Source organism: Bison bison, unplaced genomic scaffold, assembly GCF_000754665.1.
Source record: "Bison bison bison isolate TAMUID 2011002044 unplaced genomic scaffold, Bison_UMD1.0 scf7180017864373, whole genome shotgun sequence".
Lineage (NCBI taxonomy): Eukaryota > Metazoa > Chordata > Mammalia > Artiodactyla > Bovidae > Bison > Bison bison.
Window position 1 is genome coordinate 8,005,919 of NW_011494945.1, and position 23,277 is coordinate 8,029,195.

A 23,277-nucleotide genomic window follows, 5' to 3' on the forward strand; every position below is an offset into this window, starting at 1 on the left:
GACATCCCATCAATTGATTTCCCTTAAGGCTCACTCCATAATAGGTTAGGCCACAGCTTTTTGAGTTACCATGCAGCTTTATCAGTCACCTGATTTTCAGAACTGCCAGATGGACACATCTGTTCTGAGGTCTGACTAGACTCTGATTCACCCAGGAAGAAATAAGTTCAAACAGGCCAGTGCCTACAGCTGCCAAAAGATCCGCCCCAGCTGACTACTTACATGCTACCTCTTGTTCGTGTATAATAACCAGGATTCTCCTGCTCAGAGTCAAGGATTGTGGATGAGACTGTGCCACTAGCTTTGTTAGGCAAAAATTAATGCAGTTGGACTAAATAATTAATTCAGGCCATTCTGTCAAGCCAATTCACAAAGAAAGAGAATTGGGAAACCACACCATTATCTCATTTGGTATCTCTAAATCATGTTCAATCATTTGTTCTCAGGTGCGATGGATAAGGAGGGTTTCCAGAAAAGTGGCTAAGGTGGTGGAAATCACACTACCGTGAGCCCTATGAGAGTCTGAGTAAGCTGATTTGTGTGTATGCATGTAGAAGTATGGCACTGATATAACAGAAAACCTCTGACTGCATGGAGGTTTTGGAGAGGCCATTATTAGGTCATTGGCAATGGCACCCCACTCCAGTACTCTTGCCTGGAAAATCCCATGGACGGAGGAGTCTGGTAGGCTGCAGTCCATGGGGTCACTAGAGTTGGACACGACTGAGTGACTTCACTTTCACTTTTCACTTTCATGCATTGGAGAAGGAAATGGCAACCCACTCCAGTGTTCTTGCCTGGAGAATCCCAGGGACGGGGGAGCCTGGTGGGCTGCCGTCTATGGGGTCGCACAGAGTCGGACACGACTGAAGTGACTTAGCATAGCATAGCAGCATACCAAGGACAAAGCACTGATATACTGTATTAGCTTTAGAGTGTGGGTTTTCTGCCTTCTACAAATCCCACTGAGTGGGATCTCTGCACACCATCCTTGACTCAGGACCATCTTAGAACACAGGTCACCTGTGCCCTGTTATAACACCTCTATTACTTTAACAAGCAGAGTTGAGGTCTGGTTTCCCTGATTCACCACAGAATTCTCAGGCCAAGTGTGAATGCATATTACAGCGCACTCTCTGGCATGTATTGTTAAAGCCCTCATTAAAGAACCTCCGAAAGTCTTCCACTGTGCAACTGGAAATGTTTCCAAATCCTCTTATCCCCAACATAACAAATCCCATTGTTTATGAAATCTGATGTTTGGTAAATTTGATACTGCCTGGCTTATAGGGAAGGGGTATCTTCCAAAACAACCCAAGAGAGTTCTTTAGGGAAAGAAAAGCAAATCATGAGAACCCCCTTCCGTGGTAGGAAGACAATTCTAGGATGTAGAGACACAACAGTGTTGCTAACCAGTTACAGTTCTGTCTGGGTCAGGCGCTATCTGTAGCAGAAAGAGGCAAGATGGCAGACGCCCTGGGTTATTTTAATTAATTTAATCATGTGACTAATTGGTCTCTGCTGGGTTTCTGTGGTAACTGCTTCCTAAGTGCTGATGGGCAATTGTGTTAAATGTAGCTTGGAATCCGCACGTAGGGTCCAGGGCCTTGGAGAGCTCGAGAGGAGAGCCGTGCAGCTGCGCTCGGAAGGTGCCCCGCTGGGCCTCTGATTGTCTGACTGCAGAGCGCTTACAGCTGCAGCAGCCTCTGGAAACGACCTCCCTTTTCTAAAAGAGCACTGCTTACCTACCTTATGTGGGTGAGAACTCACTTCGGATACAGGAAAAGCAGCTGTGATCAAAGGATGCTCAGGTTCGGCAGGGAGTTGGAAATTACATGGAGAAAGTGATCTGTTAATAAAGGGACACTGGAATGGGAGGGAGGGAAGGAAAACCCAGGCTACTCTTCTGGGCATCATATGCAGCCCCAGAAGCGGCCATGTGTTATTCATAGCTGCCCAAATGATACTAATAAGCCATCCTTTTAAATGCCTCCTGGGGTTCATCTTTTTTTTTTCCTGCTCTTACAATGCCATCTCCTCCTTGTCACCAGGAAGGTGCGTGGGAGAACGGGTGGGTGCATGGCCAGTTTTAGAGCACAGTCTACTTTAGACAGATGGAAGGAAAATGACTTCCAAATTTTCTCATGAAGTGGGATATGTTTGTATTTGTGCAATGCATTCTAGCACCTGTGCAGAGAAAAAAAAATGTCATCACAGATTTCCCTCAGAAGGGGGTTAAAAAAAAAACACAAAAATCTAACTGCAGCACAAAGCTGCTGGATTTGACCAAGGCCTTCCATCTACAGTCCCAGTCTTAGAACTACAGTCTCTCCCTAGCCCACCCTCCAGCCCTGAAGAAAGAATGGTCAGTGCTTGGACCATTCCAGTGTCTGCAGAATGGTGGTATGAATGATACTTTTATCCAGAGTGGGAGTGGCAGACAGAAGCAGGGTGGCACTGCTCTCACCTAACAAATGCCACCGTGACCCAAAGAGGCCATTCTGTGCCACGTGTGCTCCAGACTTCTGCAAAGGGGAAGCTCCGATGGACTCTGGCCCTGCTTCCTCTCCCCCAAACATGAAGGGACATCTTGGTAAATTAAACTAAATAGCCTTCATCTAAAATTTTCACATTGGAGATGAGCATTAAATGGGCTGCAGTTAAATTCCTTTAAAAGTAGCAAGGAGTTTGGTTAAGTACTACAAGGCATCTGACGGGACATCCAGGCATCAAGTGTTATTTAATCCAGTATCTTGCTAAGACTGATGGCTTCCCCACATCTGTTATGTCTCTGCAATGCAGATGGAAGAACCTGTCCATAACATCATTAGTTTTTGTGACTTTAATGACATCCGTTTTGAGAAGTATCTGTCTGCTCCAAGTACTGGACAAATTGATTTTAAAAATGTGCCACTTGATTCTCAAGGCCTAAAGGAGGAGCATCATCTCTGTCACTAAGGGAGAAATTATTATTTATTATTATATTGTATTGTTAATCGCTCAGTCATGTCCAACTCTTTGTGGCCCCACAGACTGTAGCCCGCCAGGCTCCTGTGTCCATGGGATTCTCCAGACAAGAATACTGGAGTGGGCCACCATTCCCTTCTCCAAAGGATCTTCCCAGTCCAGGGATCAAACCCAGGTCTCCTGCATTGCAGGCAGATTCTTTACCATCTGAGCTACAGGGAAGTCCCATTGGACCCTTATTCTAAAAATCTGTCTGGGGACATTCAGCAGTAGCAGTCAACCCACAGTCTGCTTGTATTGTCTCTCATGCTAACGGATTTACCTCTCACCTCCACCTGTTCCAAACCTCTATTCTAGGCTGCACAGGTCAGAAAACCTTTTGTCTTCTATCTCTGGTTTAAGGGAAGAACTCTAACTTTTAGAACAGACGGGGAGCTGAGTTCTCCCACCTCCTGTAATCCTTACTTAGAACTCTAAACCTGGAATCAAGGGGTCTATGAATTTCAGAAAGCCCATGAAATTATCTGTAAAATCTGTGTGTATATTTATTCCCTAGAGAAAACATCTACTCTGATGCTTTCTTGAATTACCCAGGAAGGCCATGATTCAAACAAGAGGTTAAGAACCCCTGCCCCAGACAAGCTTCTATAGGTTTATGTCCCACTCCATCCTCACTCTGCGTCTAATCTAGCTGTGAGTATCGAATTATTTAAATGGGGAAAGCCTTCATTGTCATTTCTTCATCAACCTACTAAAACCTAGATTCAACCACTCTTTCCTTGACAGCCAAGTTGTCCTCCCAAACAATTCCCCTGGCATTGCCAGCCCTTGTGAGGAATGACCCTCATGTCATGATGAGCTGAGCAGCTCTGGCCTGCAACAGGCCTGGCTGTTGTTTCTTTGACTGTGGTGAGAAAACCAGGCCAAATGTTGGATAGTCCGGTCATTTAACTCATCACCTTTGGCCCAAGACTCAGAACTACAGTGGAAGCTGTTTGGGAAGCTGCTCCTCCTCCTTCACACCTCTTCTCTGACCTCTCCTCCCTGTCCAATTTCCCTCCATCCCCCTGGCTTTCTTCACCAAGTCACCTCTACCTTCCTTTACTTCATTTTCACCTGATTCAAGAGATTGGCATAGCATATTTTAAATGTGAGATTTCTTTTCCCTGTCTGATCAGTATATCCATCACTCTAAGTTCTCCATCAAGACAAATGCATACTTGAAAACAAATTATAAATGGGGCACCCATAGGCCATTTTAAGGGATACATATGACAATTAAGACAGTCCACAATGAAAGTTTAGAATAGCTGATAGGAATACCTCAATTGAACCTAGTAAAATTGTAGAGTTAAGGTCAGGGAGAATCCAATAGTGAGAACTTGAAGGGTCCCTATTGTGCATGCATGCTCAAGTCATGTCCAACTTTGCAACTCCACGGTTCCTCTGTCAATGGGATTCTCCAGGCAAGCACTGGACTGTTGTCACAGTCCAGCATGAGGTTGCCATTTCCTTCTCCAGGGGATCTTCCTGACACAGGGATCAAACCCACATTTCCTGCATCGCCTGCATTGGCAGGTGGATTCTTCACCAGCTGAGCTACCAGGGAAGTCCTTAATTACATTTAATACAAATCTATCTATTCATCTATTTTCAAGCTGGGTTCTCAGTCCATTCATGAGATCCAACCAGCAACTTTTTAATGAGATAGAACAGAACAAAACAGAAAATATCAGAGTACATCACATAGAAAATTAAGTATTGTTTCATGAAACTTTTGTTTCAGTTTTAAATAGATATACCCTGTTTTGTGTATTCTAAAGCTTAAGCCTTTTTTCACATTGCAACACTTCTAAAGTCGTGATGCATCTTACAGTTGCTGTCAGCCAGGTTGCAGTTATGACATAATTGTGGAAAAATCTTCTGATGACACTTTCTGGTAAAATCAAGAAACTGCCAGCATCAGTGACTTAGATACATGAATATGGTATGAGCTTATGTGTGTGTGTGCGTTGTTTGATGGGAGAGTGTATACTAAATTACAAAGTGAAATTTATTTCTCACCACAGGTTCATGGAAAATAAAAGCTTGAAAAATAGCATACTAAGCCCTTTCATAAAATTTATATGTGCACTTACTAATACTGATATTCTAATTAGACAGAAGAGTGGTTTCCACCGCTCTTCAGACAACCACCATTACCACTCTCCACCCGTGGTGACTTCTGAGACCTCACCCTACTCGCAGTAACTGAGGTATCTGCCCTTCACAACTTGTGTGACTCCTTCTCTTTTCTCGTCTGAACGAGGAGGATGCTGGAGAAGCTTTCTAACAGCACTTTCATTCTGAGCAGTCCAAGAAGTGTGCAGATACCCACGCGACTCTTTACATGTCTGTCCTGAGCCCTGTGGGATGTCTCCTTCCCTGCTTCCTTTCTCTCCTGTAGAAGCAGCTTCCCATAAAACCGAGACAGAATGATGTTAAGTATTCCTATAATGTCTGTAACGTTTTAAAAATGTTAAAACATAACGTGGGAATGGCAGTAAGGGTTATACCATTGTGTTTTAACATGTGGCATGTGGAGCTCTCGTTCCTGACTCAGAGCCTTTTTTCCTGCCTCACCATCCTTAGCTTTGTTCCTGGCCATTCCATTTCTTGAATTTACACTTTGGTCTCCATCCTCACATGTGTTCATTCGTGCTGGCCCCTGGGCTGGAGGAGGCCCCATCTGGGCCCCAGTTCTTCTTACCCACATCTGTTCAGCCCGCCTTGTACCATATTATTTGTTTACATGTCAGTCTCCCCTGTTCAACAATGAGAGCCTTGGAGGCAGAGACCTCTCCTTATTTACCTTTGTCTCCCCAGCTACACAGCACTGCCCAGTGTGCTGTGGATGAAGCATAAGTGGGTAAAGGAAAAGAAGTGCTGCATGAGGTCAATTTCCACGCAAGCACAGGCAAACACACACTCAAGCAGACATTCTTCTGAGCAGAAACCACGGCTCAGATTTCTGTGTTCCATGGCACCCAGCCCTGAGACAGGTCCAGCCTTGGAGAACCTAACTGAGCTGCTGGTTCATTCACTGGCCCCACAGACATGATCTGTACCCAAACCCCTGTGCTTCTCTCCAGCCTTTCACTTCCCCAACCGAGGCCAGTATTCTGGCCCGAGCCAAGAGCACTGGGTCCCCCTGCTCCTAGTCTTGCTAGCAGCAGCCCCTGGGGAGGGGCTGAGTGACAGAGGGAGTTATTTCAGGACCCACAACCAAGAAGGAAGCAATCAGCTTCTTCCTGTCCCTGGTGAGAGGAAGCTGTGCCTTCCAGGTGTGGGAGGGAGGAGCCCCACGAGTGCGGGGCTATGCAGGAATGAGTGAGGCCCACGTCCCTACCTCTCACACCCTGCACAGCTGGTTTAAAGCAACATGATTGGTGACTTCCAGGCCCTGGATGTCTCTGGAGAGCACAGGTGATGGAGGAAAACTGTAATAATCACTTTGATATAGGTTTTAATATATCCTCCTATCTCCCTGCATACACTGGGAGAAAGAAATTGAGATCCACAACACCATTGTCAGCCCCAGACCAAGTATTCAGGTGCTGGCGAGTCAAACGTCTCCTCATCTAGAGTTGAATTTCATAGTTACAAAGAATTAAATTTCACTGATATTTGGTAAGTAATAAATGGCTGCATTAGAAATGCAGAGGAAGTGAGCAAAACGGCTTGAATGAGGAGGCAACTTCTGCATGCAGGGAATGGAAATGTTAGTATCGCCTCTGTTGACTTTGGTGCACTTTAATTTTCTTCTCTCATCACATTTAATACAAAACAATGCCCTAAATGAAACACGATAAGGCCTCTAAACTTTTCACCCAATTCTTCCCGAATTTCTATTTAATTCTGGCTGTCTTGATTTAAGCTTCAATAAATACAAATAATTTCTATGAGCTCCATCCCTGGCCTTGGGAGTACGCCTCTTCATAATTAATTCTCTGGCGTTTATCTGTTTTTAATTCACTTTTTGTGTGCTCAGTTGCTCAGTGGTGTCCGACTCTTTGCAGCCCCAAGGACTGTAGCCCACCAGGCTCCTCTGCCCATGGAATTTTCCAGGCTAGGATACCGAAGTGGAGTGCCATTTCCTACTTGGTGGAATCTTCCCGACCCAGGGATTGAACCTGTGTCTCTTGCATCTTCTGCGTCGGCAGGCGGATTCCTTACCACTCTTTAAGTCAACTTTAATGCTCTGGAATTTGGGAAGCCAGTACTTTTTTTTTTTTTACTTTTTAAACAATTAAGGATATAGGAAAATGAAAATTACATCATTGGTACATGTTCTCTATGGTGCTAACAGGCTATAGGATTGGGAATTCTTTTTTTTTTTTTTAAATCAGTATTGACTTGCTAATCAGATTCTAAGTTTTACTAGATTTATAGCAGTGATGTCCACTGCCTTTACATTTGCTTCACGAATTCCTCACACTCTGTGTACTCTCGCTGGTACCATTTTAACCAGAAGTAAGAAGTCAAACTAAATCATGGGCCTGGGATATGAGTCCACCTTGTCTCCCTTCCATCCAGCTGACATAGTCTAAATCACCCCTTCCCTGAAGCATGCCTCATCAGCTGTGCACTGCAACACAAAGGGGAAAATGTTTTCCCAACCCAGAAACTCATCAACTTGAACCCTGAAGCATGACATCTGAATACCTTACTGCAAGAGCAGAAGCAGCTCACGACTGCTATACACGATCATTAACAACCTGCTTGCATTTCCAGGGCTGCCTCGGTGGGTTAATATATGCACTATGTATTAAACCATCTGCCACGAAGTCTGACCCAGTCTTTCTCCATGGTGGCCAACTGCAAAGGTTAACTGTGAGTGTTAAGAGGCACAGTATACTATCATTACATTTATCTGTACCAATTCTTTGGTTTTATTATTGGTTCTTTTGTCCTCAACAGAATATCTTTTCAGGCTCTTGTGTCCCATATTTGCATAGCCTAGAGTCTAATGAAAATATATTTAATCCTCTATGTCAACTCTTTTAAAGTTCAGCATTAGCCTTTTATTAAACTCAGGCTAAAGAAGAATGAACTTCACATTTCCTGTGAAGATGGGACAAAACTTGATTATCAGCATATGGTCTCATGCATTTTTGTGCACTTTAGAAACCTGTCTTTAATGCAGCCAAAGATCGTTTTGTTTTGTTTTTAGTCTAGGTAAGGAGCACAACTGAGCTCCCTTCACACATGACCAAGTTCCCCTCTCTGAAGATGCTGAGAGATAGGCCATATCAAGTAGTATGGAAACTGAAACTTTTCATTCTCTTATGCTAGCTCACAGGCTTCCCCGGTGACTCAGAGGTAAAGAATCCGCCTGCAATGCAGGCGATGCAGGTTCAATCTCTGACTGCGGAAGGTCCCCTAGAGAAGGGAATGGCAACCCACTCCAGTATTCTTGCCTGGGAAATCCCATGGATAGAGGAGCCTGGTGGGCTACAGCCCATGGGGTCACAAGAGTCAGACACAACTTAGCAATTAAACCACCACCATCATCATGCTAGCCGACAGCTCAGTGAATGGAATTGCATCTGATGTCAGGTTACTTTATTATATGTTTGTAGAGCAGAGGTTAGCAGGGGGAGGGGGCAAGGGGGATAGAGATATTTTGCAGATATTCCTCTGTGGTGTTTCAAATGAATGCAACTTAGAGAAAAGTAACAAACTTCTCCTCCTTCCTAGACATCTACTCCCAAACAAGCAATCAGTATATTAAGTGACACTACTCCTAATATAAACCCCTGAGATGGAATGCTATTAATTTAACTGTACTCTGAGGAATATCATCCACTCCCTACCTAGGTTCTTAATCCAAGACTAGGCTTTATTCCTTGCCTTTGGTTATTTATTTTCCTCAAGGGTCCCTTCAGAGGGAGTCAGCCAAACTCTAAGTGAACTACTTAGATTTTTGAAAATCCAAACTTACCTGACATTTTGCAAGGCTATATTTGGTCGTGTGTGTGTGTGTGTGTGTTATCACTAGTGGTGTCCGACTCTTTGTGACCCCATGGGCTGTAGCCAGCCAGGTTCCTCTGGGCATGGTATTCTCCAGGCAAGAATACTGGAGTGGGTAGCCGTTGCCTTCTCCAGGGCATCTTCCCCACCCAGGGATCGAACCAGGGACTCCCAGATTGAAGGCGGATTCTTTACCATCTGAGCCAGCAGGGAAGCCACTTGGTCCTTTTTAGTTAGGTTTATATTGAATGTTAACCTGAAACACAAGTACTATATTCTTTCCTCTGGGGAGGTTTCTCAAACGGTAACCCTATAAACTCTGTATTGTTCTGTGATTCTTTAGAATCTGACTTCTCTCAAAATTATAACAGAAGATCAGCAACCTAAAGTCTGGGGACTTTCTGTGTATGCGTGTGTACGCCCCTGCACTGCACGTGCAAGGAATGCACTGCACGACTGCACCCTTAAGCACTCTGGGGTCCCCAGAGAGGCTGGAGGCCCTCCCACGCAGTGAGTTCCCACTTCTCAGGTATGCTTACAATTTTTAATAGCAACATCGTAATTTATTTCCTTCATGAGCTTTGGACCTTCTGATTTACTGCACGTAAGCTTCTCAAATTTGCCTCAGCTGATTTTTCTTGGAGATTCAACTCACCATTTAAGGTGCATCGAATTCCCTATAAAAATTGCTCTGCAGGACAGGGAGGCCACACCCAACTCTCCACACACTACATCTTTCTCTCACACTGCTTTCTGATGTCCTAGGAGCACAGCTTCTGATACCCTAGGTACTTACACACGTTACATGTTTTTGCCATCTTTGGTTGCTTTTTGAAATGTCATCCATTTGCCCTCTCCATTTCTCACTGGTCTTTAACATGTCTTCTGAGTTTCCTGAGACAGATTTTTCACTTTTCTAAAGGATGCCTTTTTAGTACTAATAAAACTTTCATACTTGTCTGCTTAATCACGCCAGCTTTACTGTCCCTTTTTTACTTTTTTGTTTTTGGCTCAGAGGTATATGAACCATCTGTGCCTCGAAAACAGTTTGCTTAAATAGCCTCCAGGCAGATTTTATGGTTTTTAAGTTTTTTACTTTAACCTTCAGCCTGCTGTTAGCCATTTTCATCACAGTTTTAAAATCAGCCTCTTTTGGAGACGGCTGTCACTGTATGTAGTTTTCAGAAGTTACTGGAACTGAAAGGGGGCCACTGACTCCAGCTGAACTGTACTGGGTTTCCATTCACAGTCTCCTGAGGCAGGTGCAGGCATGACGGAGCTTGATAAGGGTCCCCTTCTCTGCCTGGCATCCTGAAGACTGGTGGAGACCCCCTTGATTTAGAATAGCCATGTCCACATCACCCAGTAAGACCCAGGAACATTAAATCTGATTCACCTACCTCCTTTTTATTATTACCACATGTCTATGGCTTTGTCATCCTGATCCTAGCCACTAAATGAAACAAGAGGCTGAAACAAAGAATCCAGAGAAAGGGCGGGGATTCCTCACTTCTCACCACACCACTGTGCCCTGAGAATCGCCCTGTGTTGGCATGCCAGCAGAGGAGCTGCTCTGTTTCCACTTTAACAACTTGTGTAGTCTGGGGAGCTGCGTGTCAATAAGCATTCCTCTTTGTTGGAATATATCATCACCCAAACTTCCTGTCTGCCCTCAACATTAATGTTAATATAGCTCTATGTGCTGTGCTTAGTCACTCAGTCATGTTCGACTCTCTGCGACCCCATGGACTGTAGCCTGCCAGGCACCTCTGTCCATGGGGACTCTCCAGGCAGGAAGATTGGAGTGGGTTGCTGTGCCCTCCTCCAGGGGAATCTTCCCAACCCAGGGATCGAACCCAGGTCTCCTGCATTGCAGGTGGACTCTTTACCATCTGAGCCACCAGGGAAGCCCAACATAGCTCTACGGTTTCTTTCTATAACAAAACCATACCTCTTTCCACACTAAGTGTCATGGGTAGGGGGTGGAAAGGGATTAGGTTTATTTCCAACCATATCTATCAGACAATAATAACACTATTGCTCTCTTTCAAATCAGCACATTTTTACCCAATCTTTTCTGTTGTCATTGCTGCTTTTCTGATATAGTTTATAACTAAACACACTTGGGTTCTTAGTCTTATCCTTATTTTGATTATTATTTATTTACAAATTGCCTCTACCCACAGGAGTTACGCACTGTCAATATACTCCCTGAAATGAATTAGTACCATGAATGAGCGAACTCTATAGTTATGAGGTTGAGTGAAGGATCAAAGAAGGCAGAGGCCAGCAGGCAAGTCACGCATTTCTAAAGGTTGGTGGGATGAATAAACAAATGGATGAATGAACACACAAACAAATGGATAAATGAGATTATTGTCCTAGGCAATGTTTATTTGTTCAATTGTTCTCTTGCTTGTAGGTAAAATTCCATTCCTTCCAAAAAACTTGAAATGAGCAAAGCAGCAGCAAACTAGGGCCAGGACTGGAAATCATGCTGCTGTGTTCTCAGCCCAGTGAGTTCTTCCTTCCCCGTTTCCCCTACTTAACACCCCTTCAGATCTCTCAGACTTCAATTCAAGCAGTACTTTCTCAGAGAAGCTTCCAGATCTCCCGACTGGTCAAATCTCCCTATGAGAGGCCCTCACAGCACTGCGCCCACACTGTCATAGCTCTTGCCACAGTGGTAATTTCACAACTGCATTCTTATTTAAACAAATCTCTGTCCCCCACTGGATTGTAAGCTTCATGAGGGCAGTAACTAGGTCTTTTATTTATTTATTTATTGGCCACTGTAGTTCCAATGACTAGCACAGTGTCTGGCACATGGTAGCTACTGAACAAATATTTGTTAGATTGATTCATTAATTAACTAATAACTGTGAAAGCTGAAGTCTCCAAGGTCTCTGCTCTTTTGCCCACCTGAACTTGTATTCAGCCTCAGACTAAATCACAATTTGTTTGGACACTCTCCCTTCCCTTCAGTTTAGGAGACTCAGTTTTCAGCCAGAGAGAGAGAAGTTTAAATGTATAGGCAAGCAGGCTAACTCTTGATGGGTAACAGCAGCCTCATCCCATCACCATCTAGTCCCAGGCATCTGACTCCCCACATCCAATATGGGCTATGGCCAACATCTCCCAGGCCACTACACTGATGAAGCCACATGCTGGGTTATCTGCTGTTCTAACTGCACCCTTGTTCCTCTTCCTAAATGAGTATATCTAACAGCTAACTACAGTCCCTTTGTCTTAGCTTTGTGCAATCTCGTGTTCTATAGACTCCAAAAAGAATCAAAAGAGTCAGCACTTTGGTCCTGGCACTAAAACCAACATTCTAATTATCGGGTTTGTCAAAGCAGCTGGTCCTGGAGAGATGAGGTAGTGCATCTAAAGGCCCTTTGATGAATGTTAACCACATTTTTATCTTTCAGTCCACACACGGGTTTCAGAGTCCTTCCACATGACAAAAGTTGATGGGCATGACATGGTTGTTGTGTAAAGAATTCAACATCATGAGATCACTTCTCCTTCTCTCTCATGGACATTTGCTGGCACATATCATCAGCCATCACACTGACCTCATCCCTCTTTAAAAAGTGTCCAGATTTTCATTCTGGTAGCTACCCTTCCCCCATGCAGCTTCCCTTGGGCTTTAGAGGAAAATGAGCCCAACTCCATTGTCAGAAGGAAATCATCACTGGCTCAAGCTAATTCAAATATCCATTGCTCTGGTCACAGTCCCAAATTCAGGCCTAAGCATGTGACTTCAGCACAATGAGTGTGAATTTCAACATTCTTGCTCAGAACACTAGGCCATACGCATTCTGTCTTCTATTGGATGTGAACGAAGAGACATCTATCCCTGATTGCTGTTATTAGCCATTCCATGGCCCTGAGGAGCTTGCCTTGGAATATGGTCAACACTCTATCCAGAAGAATATAGAAGTGGGAAGAAATGAGACCATGATAAGACCATTGCACTGCAGGATCAACCTACCCTGAAGTATACTCTAGCTTAGGACTCTACAGTTCCATCAGATAAAAGAAGCTTTTTATTTCTTAAATCAGTTTGAGTTGGGTCTTCTGCTACTTGCATTAAAAAATTCTAAAGTGAAGTGAAGTGAAGTGAAGTCGCTCAGTCGTGCCCAATTCTTTGCGACCCCATGGATAGTAGCCTGCACCAAGCTCCTCCATCCATGGGATTTTCAAGGCAAGAAGTACTGGAGTGGGTTGCCATTTCCTTCTCCAGGGAATCTTCCCAACCCAGGGATCGAACTCAGGTCTCTCACATTGTAGACAGATGCTTTACCGTCTGAGCCACCAGGGAAGTCCTACACCCTAAAAGTATGCAGTCACCAAATTCAGTCTACTCTTAAAATAAAATTGGGCTTCCCTGGTGGCTCAGATGGTAAAGAATCTGCCTGCAATGCAGATTCTGCAATGCAGGGATCAGGTTTGATCCCTGGGTTGGGAAGATCCCCTGGAGAAGGGAATGGCAACCCACTCCAGTATTCTTGCCTGGAGAATCCCATGGACAGAGGAGCCTGGAGGGCTACAGTCCATGGGGTCACAAAGAGTTGGACACGACTGAGTGACTAACACACTTAAAATAAACTTTAAATAATTTTTATTTAAATAAAGTTTAAATAATTTGATCCAAAGATGGTCCCTTCAAAGTTTCCACCTCCTTTTCATCATGCTTCTTTGAGGGGTAGAGCTTGAGAAGGCCTGTATATGTTATATGTCTCCCAGGACAAGACTTGAGTTCCATATGGCACTTGAGCTTGCCTCCTGAGGCCTTAACCTCCCCATTAGGTTGGGAGCAAGCCTTGTCAACTGCATAGAAAGAAAACTGCTGTGTCAGATCATTTAACCAACAACATCCATCCTTCATTCATTTCTTCCCACAGTGTGCCCAAAAAAAAAGAACAAATGAAAAAGAAACCTAAATTGGTTCAACACACTTTTGCTACTGGGAAATGTTTCATAACTATGAATGAATAATTCAGTGAATATGATATTTTAAATTTTCTATTGCCAGACACACCCAACTTTGATGGGAATGCTGTTGCCTTTCTTACTCTCAAAATCCCCTTTGCCTCCAGGATCTTAAATCTATTACTTCCTTGATATAGAAATCCAATCAACAACAAAAATCAGATGTCACACACCCTATTCAATACCTTCCAATAGCTGCCATCATACTTAGAATAAAATCCAAACTATTACCTCTCCACCCTACATGATCTGGCCACTAACCACCTTGATCATTCAACTGCAGACACAATGGCCTTCTTGCTATTGCTCAAAAATGCCAAAACTGTTCCTGCCTGACCGCTGCCTTTCACTCGCTCCCTCTCTGGAGCCCTCTGCTATAAACGCTTCACATGACTACTCCATCACTTCATTTTGCCCCTACCCACATTTCACCTCCTCAGAGATAACTTTTATGACCATCATGTACAAAATAGCACCTCACCACTATCCATCCCCTCACCCTACATTTTCTTCATAGCATATATCACTACCTGAAATTGTGTTCAATACATACATATTTTTAACTTGTATATTATCTATCTCCCTTCAAGAATGGACTGTAAGTCCCTTTAAGGCAGGGATTTTTCTCTTGTTCAATGACGTAGCCACTAAGCCTAAAATAGTACCCAGTACATTATAGGAGCTCAATATACTTTTCATTTTACCTTCTAAAAATGAATGGATGAATAAGTAACAAGGTTTTTTTCCTTAAGCTTGGCCAAAAACAAACAAAAGAGCAGCAGAGAGGCACTTGCCTCTGGTTGGACAAATCCCCCTTGTTTTTACCTTTTGCCCAGCTTTATTTCACCGGCTCCTGGATCTCTGTATCTCTAAAGCATTTGACACCAACAACTTAAATTGCTCCCACTTATGAAACAGGCAATCCCACAGATGATCACAGGAAGTATCAGGGCCTTCAAAGGCTCTTATGGCAAAGAATTGGATGTGCAGTCACAGAACTGCTTGCCACATTATAAATAATATGCAACCTTTCTATCAAAACAGAATACAAGATAACATATTATTTATTGGATCCATATAGAAATCACCAATTTATCTTGTGATATTCGCCTGTGAAGAAGACTAGCAGTCTTTATACCTCAAAATTCCTATTACCCATTGAACCCCCCAAATATACTTATTGGGGTAGGAGCCTGCATTAAGACAGCAGACTCTCTTAAACTCAGTTTAAGTTTTTGTGACAAAAATTGGATGCAAAATCTTTCATTTGTCATAAAATCTACTATCTCTGTGGGAGAAAAATAATCATTCCAAAGTTGTTTTCTCACAATCAAAAGTGATTAAATACTTTCAAATACCTTTCAGCATATTTAAGAAGGAATTCTCCTACATGCATCCAAAACTCTCTCACAGATCAGTATGTTTCCAGAGCACATTTGGAAAAAAACGCACATCTACTAACTATATTTTCTTCTATTAGAAGATGAGTTAAGCAGGAAATACATTAAATACATTACTATCTGAATTTATAATAGAAGAGGTTAACCCTTAACCATAGCAAACTAATGAGGAATATTTTACCTTAGAAGGATTAATCAGGGCTCTTAACACTGTGCAATTTGACATTTTGAGGACTTAATCAAGAATGAATTTTATTCACCTATTTACTTTTCATCACAGGGATGCCTTTCAAAGCCACCACGTGTTAGAATAAATATAATTCTTGAGCTTAATCATTCTGCCTTAAGCAAAATTTATTTTAAATAATATCTCATAGCTTTTAAAAACAGTTCTCACAGAAGTAGCACTATTACACTTATGTCATCTCCAGGCCAAATTCAGCTCAAACACTCAGAAAAGATCAATACAGATGTGGTGAGCTCCAGAGCCTTGACCTGACTAACACTCTGTTAGCCAGGAGACCACAACACAAATTCCGGGAGGTTGTGATTATCAGACACTGGCTTCTATCTATGGCCATTGATTATCTCCATCTTTGCTAAAGACTACAGGAGTTTCATTTAACTAGAGTGCTCAGTAAATTGCAGCAGAGTTCAAGCATCTTTTATGGATTCATTAAACCATTGATCTGCCTTCCAGAGCTTGTAGTAGGCCCCTGCTCTGGCCCACAGCCTGTGTTTACAGAGAATACAACAGACTGGCATTTGTAACCTCCAAGGGCAGCCTGTCAGGAGACATTAGACTTTACTGTGTGCATGGCCACCCTAAGAGTGGATAGCAACCTAGGGAATTTCCCATTCTCAGTCTGAGCTGCTGGGGCAGAAATTAAGTGGCCCTCTGCTGCAAGATTTTCTTTACTCTATCCTAATCTGTGAGAATAAGAACAAAGAGCAGAGAGCCCAAGGAACAAAAAATTGCACGTGGCTTGCCCAGTTCATACTTTTGCTTATGTGTACAAAAGCTATCCAGAGGTACTGAGATGGGAGAGAAATAAAAATAACCACGGGTGTGCCTATAGTTTGCATCTCCTGCATATGGCCCTCTTGGGCATACTAGGTTTTATGACCAGACATTGCAAAAGTGTATGAGAGAAATTCTGGACTCAAACTACTATCTTAAAATATCTCAAAGCAAGCCACCTGGCCTGTCTTATGCATGCACTTATTTAGACAGTTAACGTTTTTAACGAAGCATTTGAATTTACAGAGCATAACTACAATCCTAGGAAAATGCACAATCATCTCTCTTGGTTTCTCCAGACAGTGCACTAAGCACTCTTAGAAACTTCTCCCCCTCCTAGTCGTTACTAGTACAGTTGCATGACACCTTCCTTTTAAAATCAGCACAAAGACTAACTCTGAGCTTCATGGAGCTGACGACTGGAGAAGGACAAGAAAATGAGCCATTTCTTCAAAAGCTCATTCTTCAGATACACCTAAACACTGTTAGCAGCAAGGTGAGAAAGTTGACGATGTGAGTGACTGGATCAATAAGGAGAACGCAGGTCCCAAATAACTAAACCCTTCCTAATCATTTGTTTCCCTGAACTGCCCACTAACCAAACAGACACCGGACGAGGAACTCAGAGCACAAACATTCATCACTGTGCAGCCACAGCCACCGGAGCACAGTGCAGCTGATGCAATCTGACACTGTGGTTAATGTGAAAAGGGAGTGTGCCTTTGAGATGGATTGGATAATTACCGGCAGTTCAGATGAGAAAAACTTGATTTAAGTGTAAAGCATTAGCTATCACCAGAAGGATGGCCAGAGACTGTCTGAAAATTAACATTCAAGCATCTATGTCAGTAACCCTGTGTATCAGTCTCTGGGTGACGGGATTTGAATCTATGGAAAGTAGCCCCTCTTCCTTCTGCTCATTGAAAAGAAACATTGAATAAAGTATTGGTGCTTGAAGCTATTTTGGAGTTTTAATCATCTTTTCATATTTAATCTAAAATATCTAATATTATTCAGAAGCTGACATCTATTCTGGGTAATAGTTTAAAATTATTTCTGTTTCCCCACAATATCCCAACATGTAGCCCATTCAAAACTATGGGACATGGTTGCTATTCCTTTCTTTCAGTACATGGTTGTGATCCCTTTTTCTTTTGCTTGCCCCATTCTCTTTGTGTTCTGGGGGTCCCTTGAGTTCAGTGTCTCTCAAGTAGTGTTCAAGTGTTCTGATAAACTCAAGATCGCATGCCTCTCCCCCAAGCTTCTGATTGATGGCTTCCTAGGGCACTGGATCCTACCTGGCCTGCAGAAGCTCTGCCCTCAGACTCTTTCTGTCCCTCCTCAAGGGTCCAGGCATCACTTTAACCTGATTTGCTTCTTATTTCTCTGGCCAGAATTCTTTTGCTCTACCCCTACCCTGAATGTGTTTCAAAGGACTAATACAGTTCCTCTCCTCTGCTGGTGTTTTTTTCACGGGTTCTTATTTGCAGAATTTCATCAATATTCCATCCCATATTTCAAAATACTAGAGAACAAGAAAACAGGTGGGTTTGTTATTCTTTCCCCCAAAGCTTCCTGAGGACACCTTTGTTTGCTGTAACTGAAAAGGAACTAACTCAGCCTCGGAGCCTGTGGGTTAAAGTCCTGGGAGGCAGCGGCCACTCTATAGGCAGGCAGTGGGCAGGCTCGCAGCACAGTTCGAAGACAATGCAGAACCAAAGCAGACATTCTTCAGGCCAGAGTGCAGCTATATAGTCATAGAGTCTCAACCCCATAAAAACATTGGCACCAAAAAAAATGGCACCCCATAAAAACACGGTGAATCTACAGGAAGAAATCTGGTGCTCCCTAAGAATTCTGTCAATGAAGAATATTTGCAAACAACTGGCAAAAGCAAGTCCGTGGCCTAAGCTTCAGGCAACTGGGACATTAATTACAGGTAATTTAATGTCCTTCCCTAAACCTTCATGAATGATAGCCATTTTGCAAATTAAATCTTGCAGGTGTTTAAATGAAAAAAAGTAGACAGGTTAATCACTAGATTAACAAGGCAATTGTTACACATTTCTTCTGCACTACTAGGTTCTATAGTGAGGTCTGAAACTGAGAATCTTCCCCAGGATATATTCAAGTTTAATAAACAGCCCAATAGTCTAAACAAAATGTAACTCCAAATACTATGATGATACATGCTGTGTATCCAGCAATATAGCTTGAAAGTAAAGGAAATGCTTATTATACAATATTCTCCTCACTGAATATTTGTTATTATTACCATGATTGTTATGAAGATCTTATTGATATCATCTGCAAATGTTGTTTCTGTCTATATAACCTTTTTATTTTTAATTCATCTTTATCTCTTATCTACATAGATATTTTCCCACTATAGTCTGTGGAAGAACAGCAATGTTGTGATACTGAAGACGTATTTCCATCTATTCTTATCTCAAATTACAGAACAATTAGAACAAAAAGCAAAACTTCGGTGCTATTAGGAATTTGTGTCTATTACTAAAGTATCAGTGAGACCCCTATAAATTTGGTATCTGAACAAGGAAAGAAAACCTCCTTACGTTGCCTGTGTTAGCCTTTTGTCTTGAATTTTGATTTCTTGCTTGATTTGTAGACATCAGTTTAGACAACAGGATATTTCCCATGCAGAAGGAAAAAGATCAAACACAGGATATTTGGAAAAGACTACTATTTGTGGTCTTGTTTGTTACTCTTGTTTTAAGTGGGATAATGGTTACAAGGCATCACTCCCTTAGGAAAGAATATTTTTAAGTGTCTGTTATTGTGCAAAGTAAAACTGGTATTAGTTGGACTAAACACTTCAGCATCTCTTACAAAACCACTAAGGAGTATACGACTTTCCAACTCCTAGGGAAAACACTAGGCTAGAAATGTTCTCAAGTTCTTCTCTACTTGTGGCCTCAAGAAGGGGCTGGGAAAAGAATGAGCTATTAGTTCCCTGAAAAGTCTGCAGTGCATCAAGTAATGAGATTGACATCCCATTGTTCGGCTGATGCCCACAGACTACAAAAGTATTTGTCTTACCCATTGTTTCAAACATTTTGGAGTCAGCAGTCGAGCCTGTTGGGGATAAGGATTCTATGAAATATGATTATGAATCAACACCATACACTTCCTAGAGCCAACATCCTGAAATGTGTAAGCTGGTAGTTGGGCTCCTTAAATGAATACAGCTGTGACTCACAGTTCTAGCAGAAGCATTCCGAAGAAAGCCTACATACTTACAGCAATCCAAATTACTCTTCAAATTGAATTTTAAGTTGGTTTAAAATTATAACCTACATGCCACAAAGGGTTAACTTGGCTTCCTTCCATCCCCCCTTACTTCACAGCACCAGGGTTTGGAAGAGAGGGATGTGTCATTCTTAACCTATTCCATCAAACAAACACAGAGACCCCAGCAGAAAGGAGGTTTGAGAAGCAAATGAAATTTAAAGAGCCAATTTTCAGCGGGCCTTCATTCTGAGAGTTGGGCTATTTTTGTCCTTGTTTTTTAGCAGAAAATCAGTTCCTGCCTTTATACCCAAGCATTTGTGAAGAGGATGGCAGGGGAAGCACAGGCACAGCTGTCCAATTTACATTCACAAATGCAGGTGTTGCTCAGACACAAAACAGAGGTCAGCTGAATACTGCTCCTAATTAGCTACCTTTTCTACCAGGATTTTTCTTTGTAAAGTTATGCATGCAATTTGGGTTCAACTTAGAGACCATTTTTAGATCCCAGCATGCTATCTACCAAGAAGTGGGCTGTCATTATAAAGCACAATTTACAACATAGTTAATTTTACATGTTTTTTTAGATTCTACATTATACCTAAGGCAAAATTCTGTTCTGCATACACATTATTCACTCTGTTTTCCATCCACTTCTCAGTATTTAAAAGTGTAGAATTTAGCCAGAAAATCTTTTATGTAGGAATGGGAGGAATTCTGCCCTCTAAGATTAAGCAGTCCACAATCTTAATAATGAGGACTAAAGACTTTGTTAAATGATACAAGAACAGAAGTAGCTATTTGCTATTGTCTTCAGTGAGGAACACCCTGGGGCTTAGTACAGCAGTTCTTAGAAATGGCAGGATGGAGACTGGTATCTAATACAATCCATTAGGAAACCCAAGCCCTAAATGAAATGACCACAAAATCCTATCAGTTAACAGAAATGCAGCAGCTGTACATGTTTATTGTAATACAATAGGATATTGTTGCAGAGATAACACTCTTGAAATTAAAAAAAAAAAGAATATAGCAAGCGATGTGACCAGTTTATTTCTCTATCTGAAAAACGATACCGTCTAGTGGGGCAGAGGTTTGGAATACATAAATAAGCATGAAGATTGCAGAAATGACAGGTATTGTATGTACACTAATGGGCTGGGGGGGGTCAGCCCTCAAAGTCACTGGCTAAACGTCAAGTCACTGCCGCTCCCAGGTTTTACAGGATATTCAAAGAACTACCCCAATAACTACTTGCAGGAAGTGAAGAGTAATGGTCTTTCTCCCTTTGCTGATTTTACCTACTAAGTATTCCAAATACTCTTATCTTGGCTCCCAGTTATCCATTTTTCAGAACTGTATGCTATGGAATTTTAAATTCAGTTTGACCTTAAACTTTATAATTATAAATATGTATATCTTATATATATGATATGTATTATATGGACTTTTTTTTCATATTGAATCAGATACCTTTTATCAAAGGCTTAAAAAGTTGGATCACTGTGCAAAGTGCAACATGTATTACCAGGATTGTGACAAATTTATCTTGCCTGATTTTATTCACTACAGGCAGTCCATCAAGATTCAGACCCATTGGAAAAATAGAAAGACAAAACCCCTGTTCTATAGCCATCTTCTGGGATGGAATGCAAAGTATTTTGTTGTGGTAAGTACGGCTTTGAAGATGAAAGCTCTGGGCCCACTCTTGTGATTGTTACCCCAGTGCTCAGCATTCAAAACGGGAGCCTCAGGGTCTCAGAGATCATTTTAATCCCCAAATATTAAAACAAAACGTGTCTCCCATGCGTTGTTCCAACCACCCTCCTCTAAAGCCTCACCAGCCCCTCCCGTGAGGCCCCTCCCAGGGGAAAGTGAACTGTTGACTGTCCCAAAAGAATTCCAATTTCCTTACTTGTCTCCCTGTTCCAGTGAAGATTATGAGACTAATTCTTAGAGACTGCTACTAAAATTCCACCTCGCTGAATTCTGCAGCCTAATTCTTTTGGCATTATGCTTTTTGGCCGAATGATGTGACCCAAATTTGAAGGAGATAATTTGCTGCAACAGTGCTTCTTGCAATGCAGTGAGCCCCAAATTAGCATTTCAGGATTGCAAATATCAGACTTAAAAAAACAGTAACTGTTTGCTTCAAAGAAGGACAGATTTTGACATTGTTTAATGGAAATGCTTAGCAAAATGTGGACGATTTTATGAATTAAGGAAGATTTGCAGATCAATGGAAAATCAAGAACTAGCAATTGACTTCAATTATTAGTGGCAGAATGCAATAGCGGTTCTTAAAAGATCAGGAAATTAACTGAGTGTGTATGTTGATTGTAAAAACATCATGCATTCCACTTCCCATCAATGGTGGCTAACGCTATTCTAAAAGGACACTTTCAGATCTGAGATGTCTTAAGGCAAAACAAAAAAAGAAACCATAACCATGGCTGTTCCTGTGTTCACCCACCATGCTTCTCACAAACACTTCGCTGTGTGAGCTAGGTTGGTTCATATATTCATTATTTCATCTTCTCTCAATATCAATCAATTTTAATGTAAGGTGTCAAGAAAAACTTGACTTTTTCCTGATTAGAATTTGTGGGTCGGATTTTGGAAAGAGCCAGAGCAACATTCACCTTGCAAACAAGTATAAAGCTGAGCGGACTAAAAGCTTTCTGGCCATGCTTCTGTGGCTAGTTTTTCAGCCTCGACAGGAAATTCCTACCACTTCTCTTTCACAGACCCTCGTCTAGTACTCTACCGCCAGAGAGATTGTCACTTAGGGTACCGGCTGCGACCACTGCGTCTTCATCAGATTCATTCACCCTCTCAGAATTCAAACACCAAGACAAGAGAAATTGAAGGACAGGTTACACATTAGAAGGGGGCTCTTTAATCCAGAAGGTTAAGTATGACAGAGAAAGAGAACAGACAAAACAGAAAGAATCAAAGTACGGGGTGCGCAGTGAATTCAGCTAGAAGCTAAGAGGCGCATGCGCACGGGGCGGTGAGGCCTGCATGGGCCGCCTCTCTCTACGGTGCTCTTACCTTATTTCTCTTGAAGTAGGCTCGTCGGCAGGCGGCAAAGCACTTCTCGCTGCAGAAGCTTTTCACCTCACTTCCCATACTCAGGGAATAGCGCTTGATTCCCACTTTCTGGCACCAGGCACACATTATTTGTACATTTGACACATCATCTTCTATAATAAAAGTATAAGAAAAATGTTCATATCAGAAGCAAACATCCCTTCAAACTTAGACACACCCTGAACCTCAGAGAATTACTTGAGGTCTGATCTTAATTTCAGTACCTCACCACTTTCTGACCTAGGAAAATAGGCAGCTCTTGGTGGAAAGACTTACTGCTTTTCTCTCTCTCGTTTTTCTTTCTTTTTTTGGTTGGCTCCTATGTTTCCAAAAGACATCATTTATTTAAAAACCAAAGCATGACTGCAGAGCCATGAGGGTTCCCAGGGCTTCTTGTCCTGGTACAAATGCTTATTCTGCCTAGTTAAACCAGGCTCTGTACTAATGAAGCTTGGAAAGTGACTCCTTTCTTCAAGGGTACTGCTGACAGCCTACAAGATCCATATTGAGTGGGTTGCCCAGTGCTAACCTACAAAA

At 42.3% G+C, this 23,277-nt stretch overlaps 1 protein-coding gene across 1 annotated transcript in view; it reads right to left on the reverse strand.

Annotated features, from left to right (window-relative positions):
* SOBP (sine oculis binding protein homolog (Drosophila)) overlaps positions 1 to 23,277 on the reverse strand; it is a 165,494-nt gene that overhangs the window by 98,703 nt on the left and 43,514 nt on the right. The window contains exon 4 of the mRNA XM_010856698.1: positions 22,702 to 22,853. Coding sequence (XP_010855000.1) covers positions 22,702 to 22,853 — 152 coding nt within the window. The remainder of the gene's footprint in view (positions 1 to 22,701; positions 22,854 to 23,277) is intronic.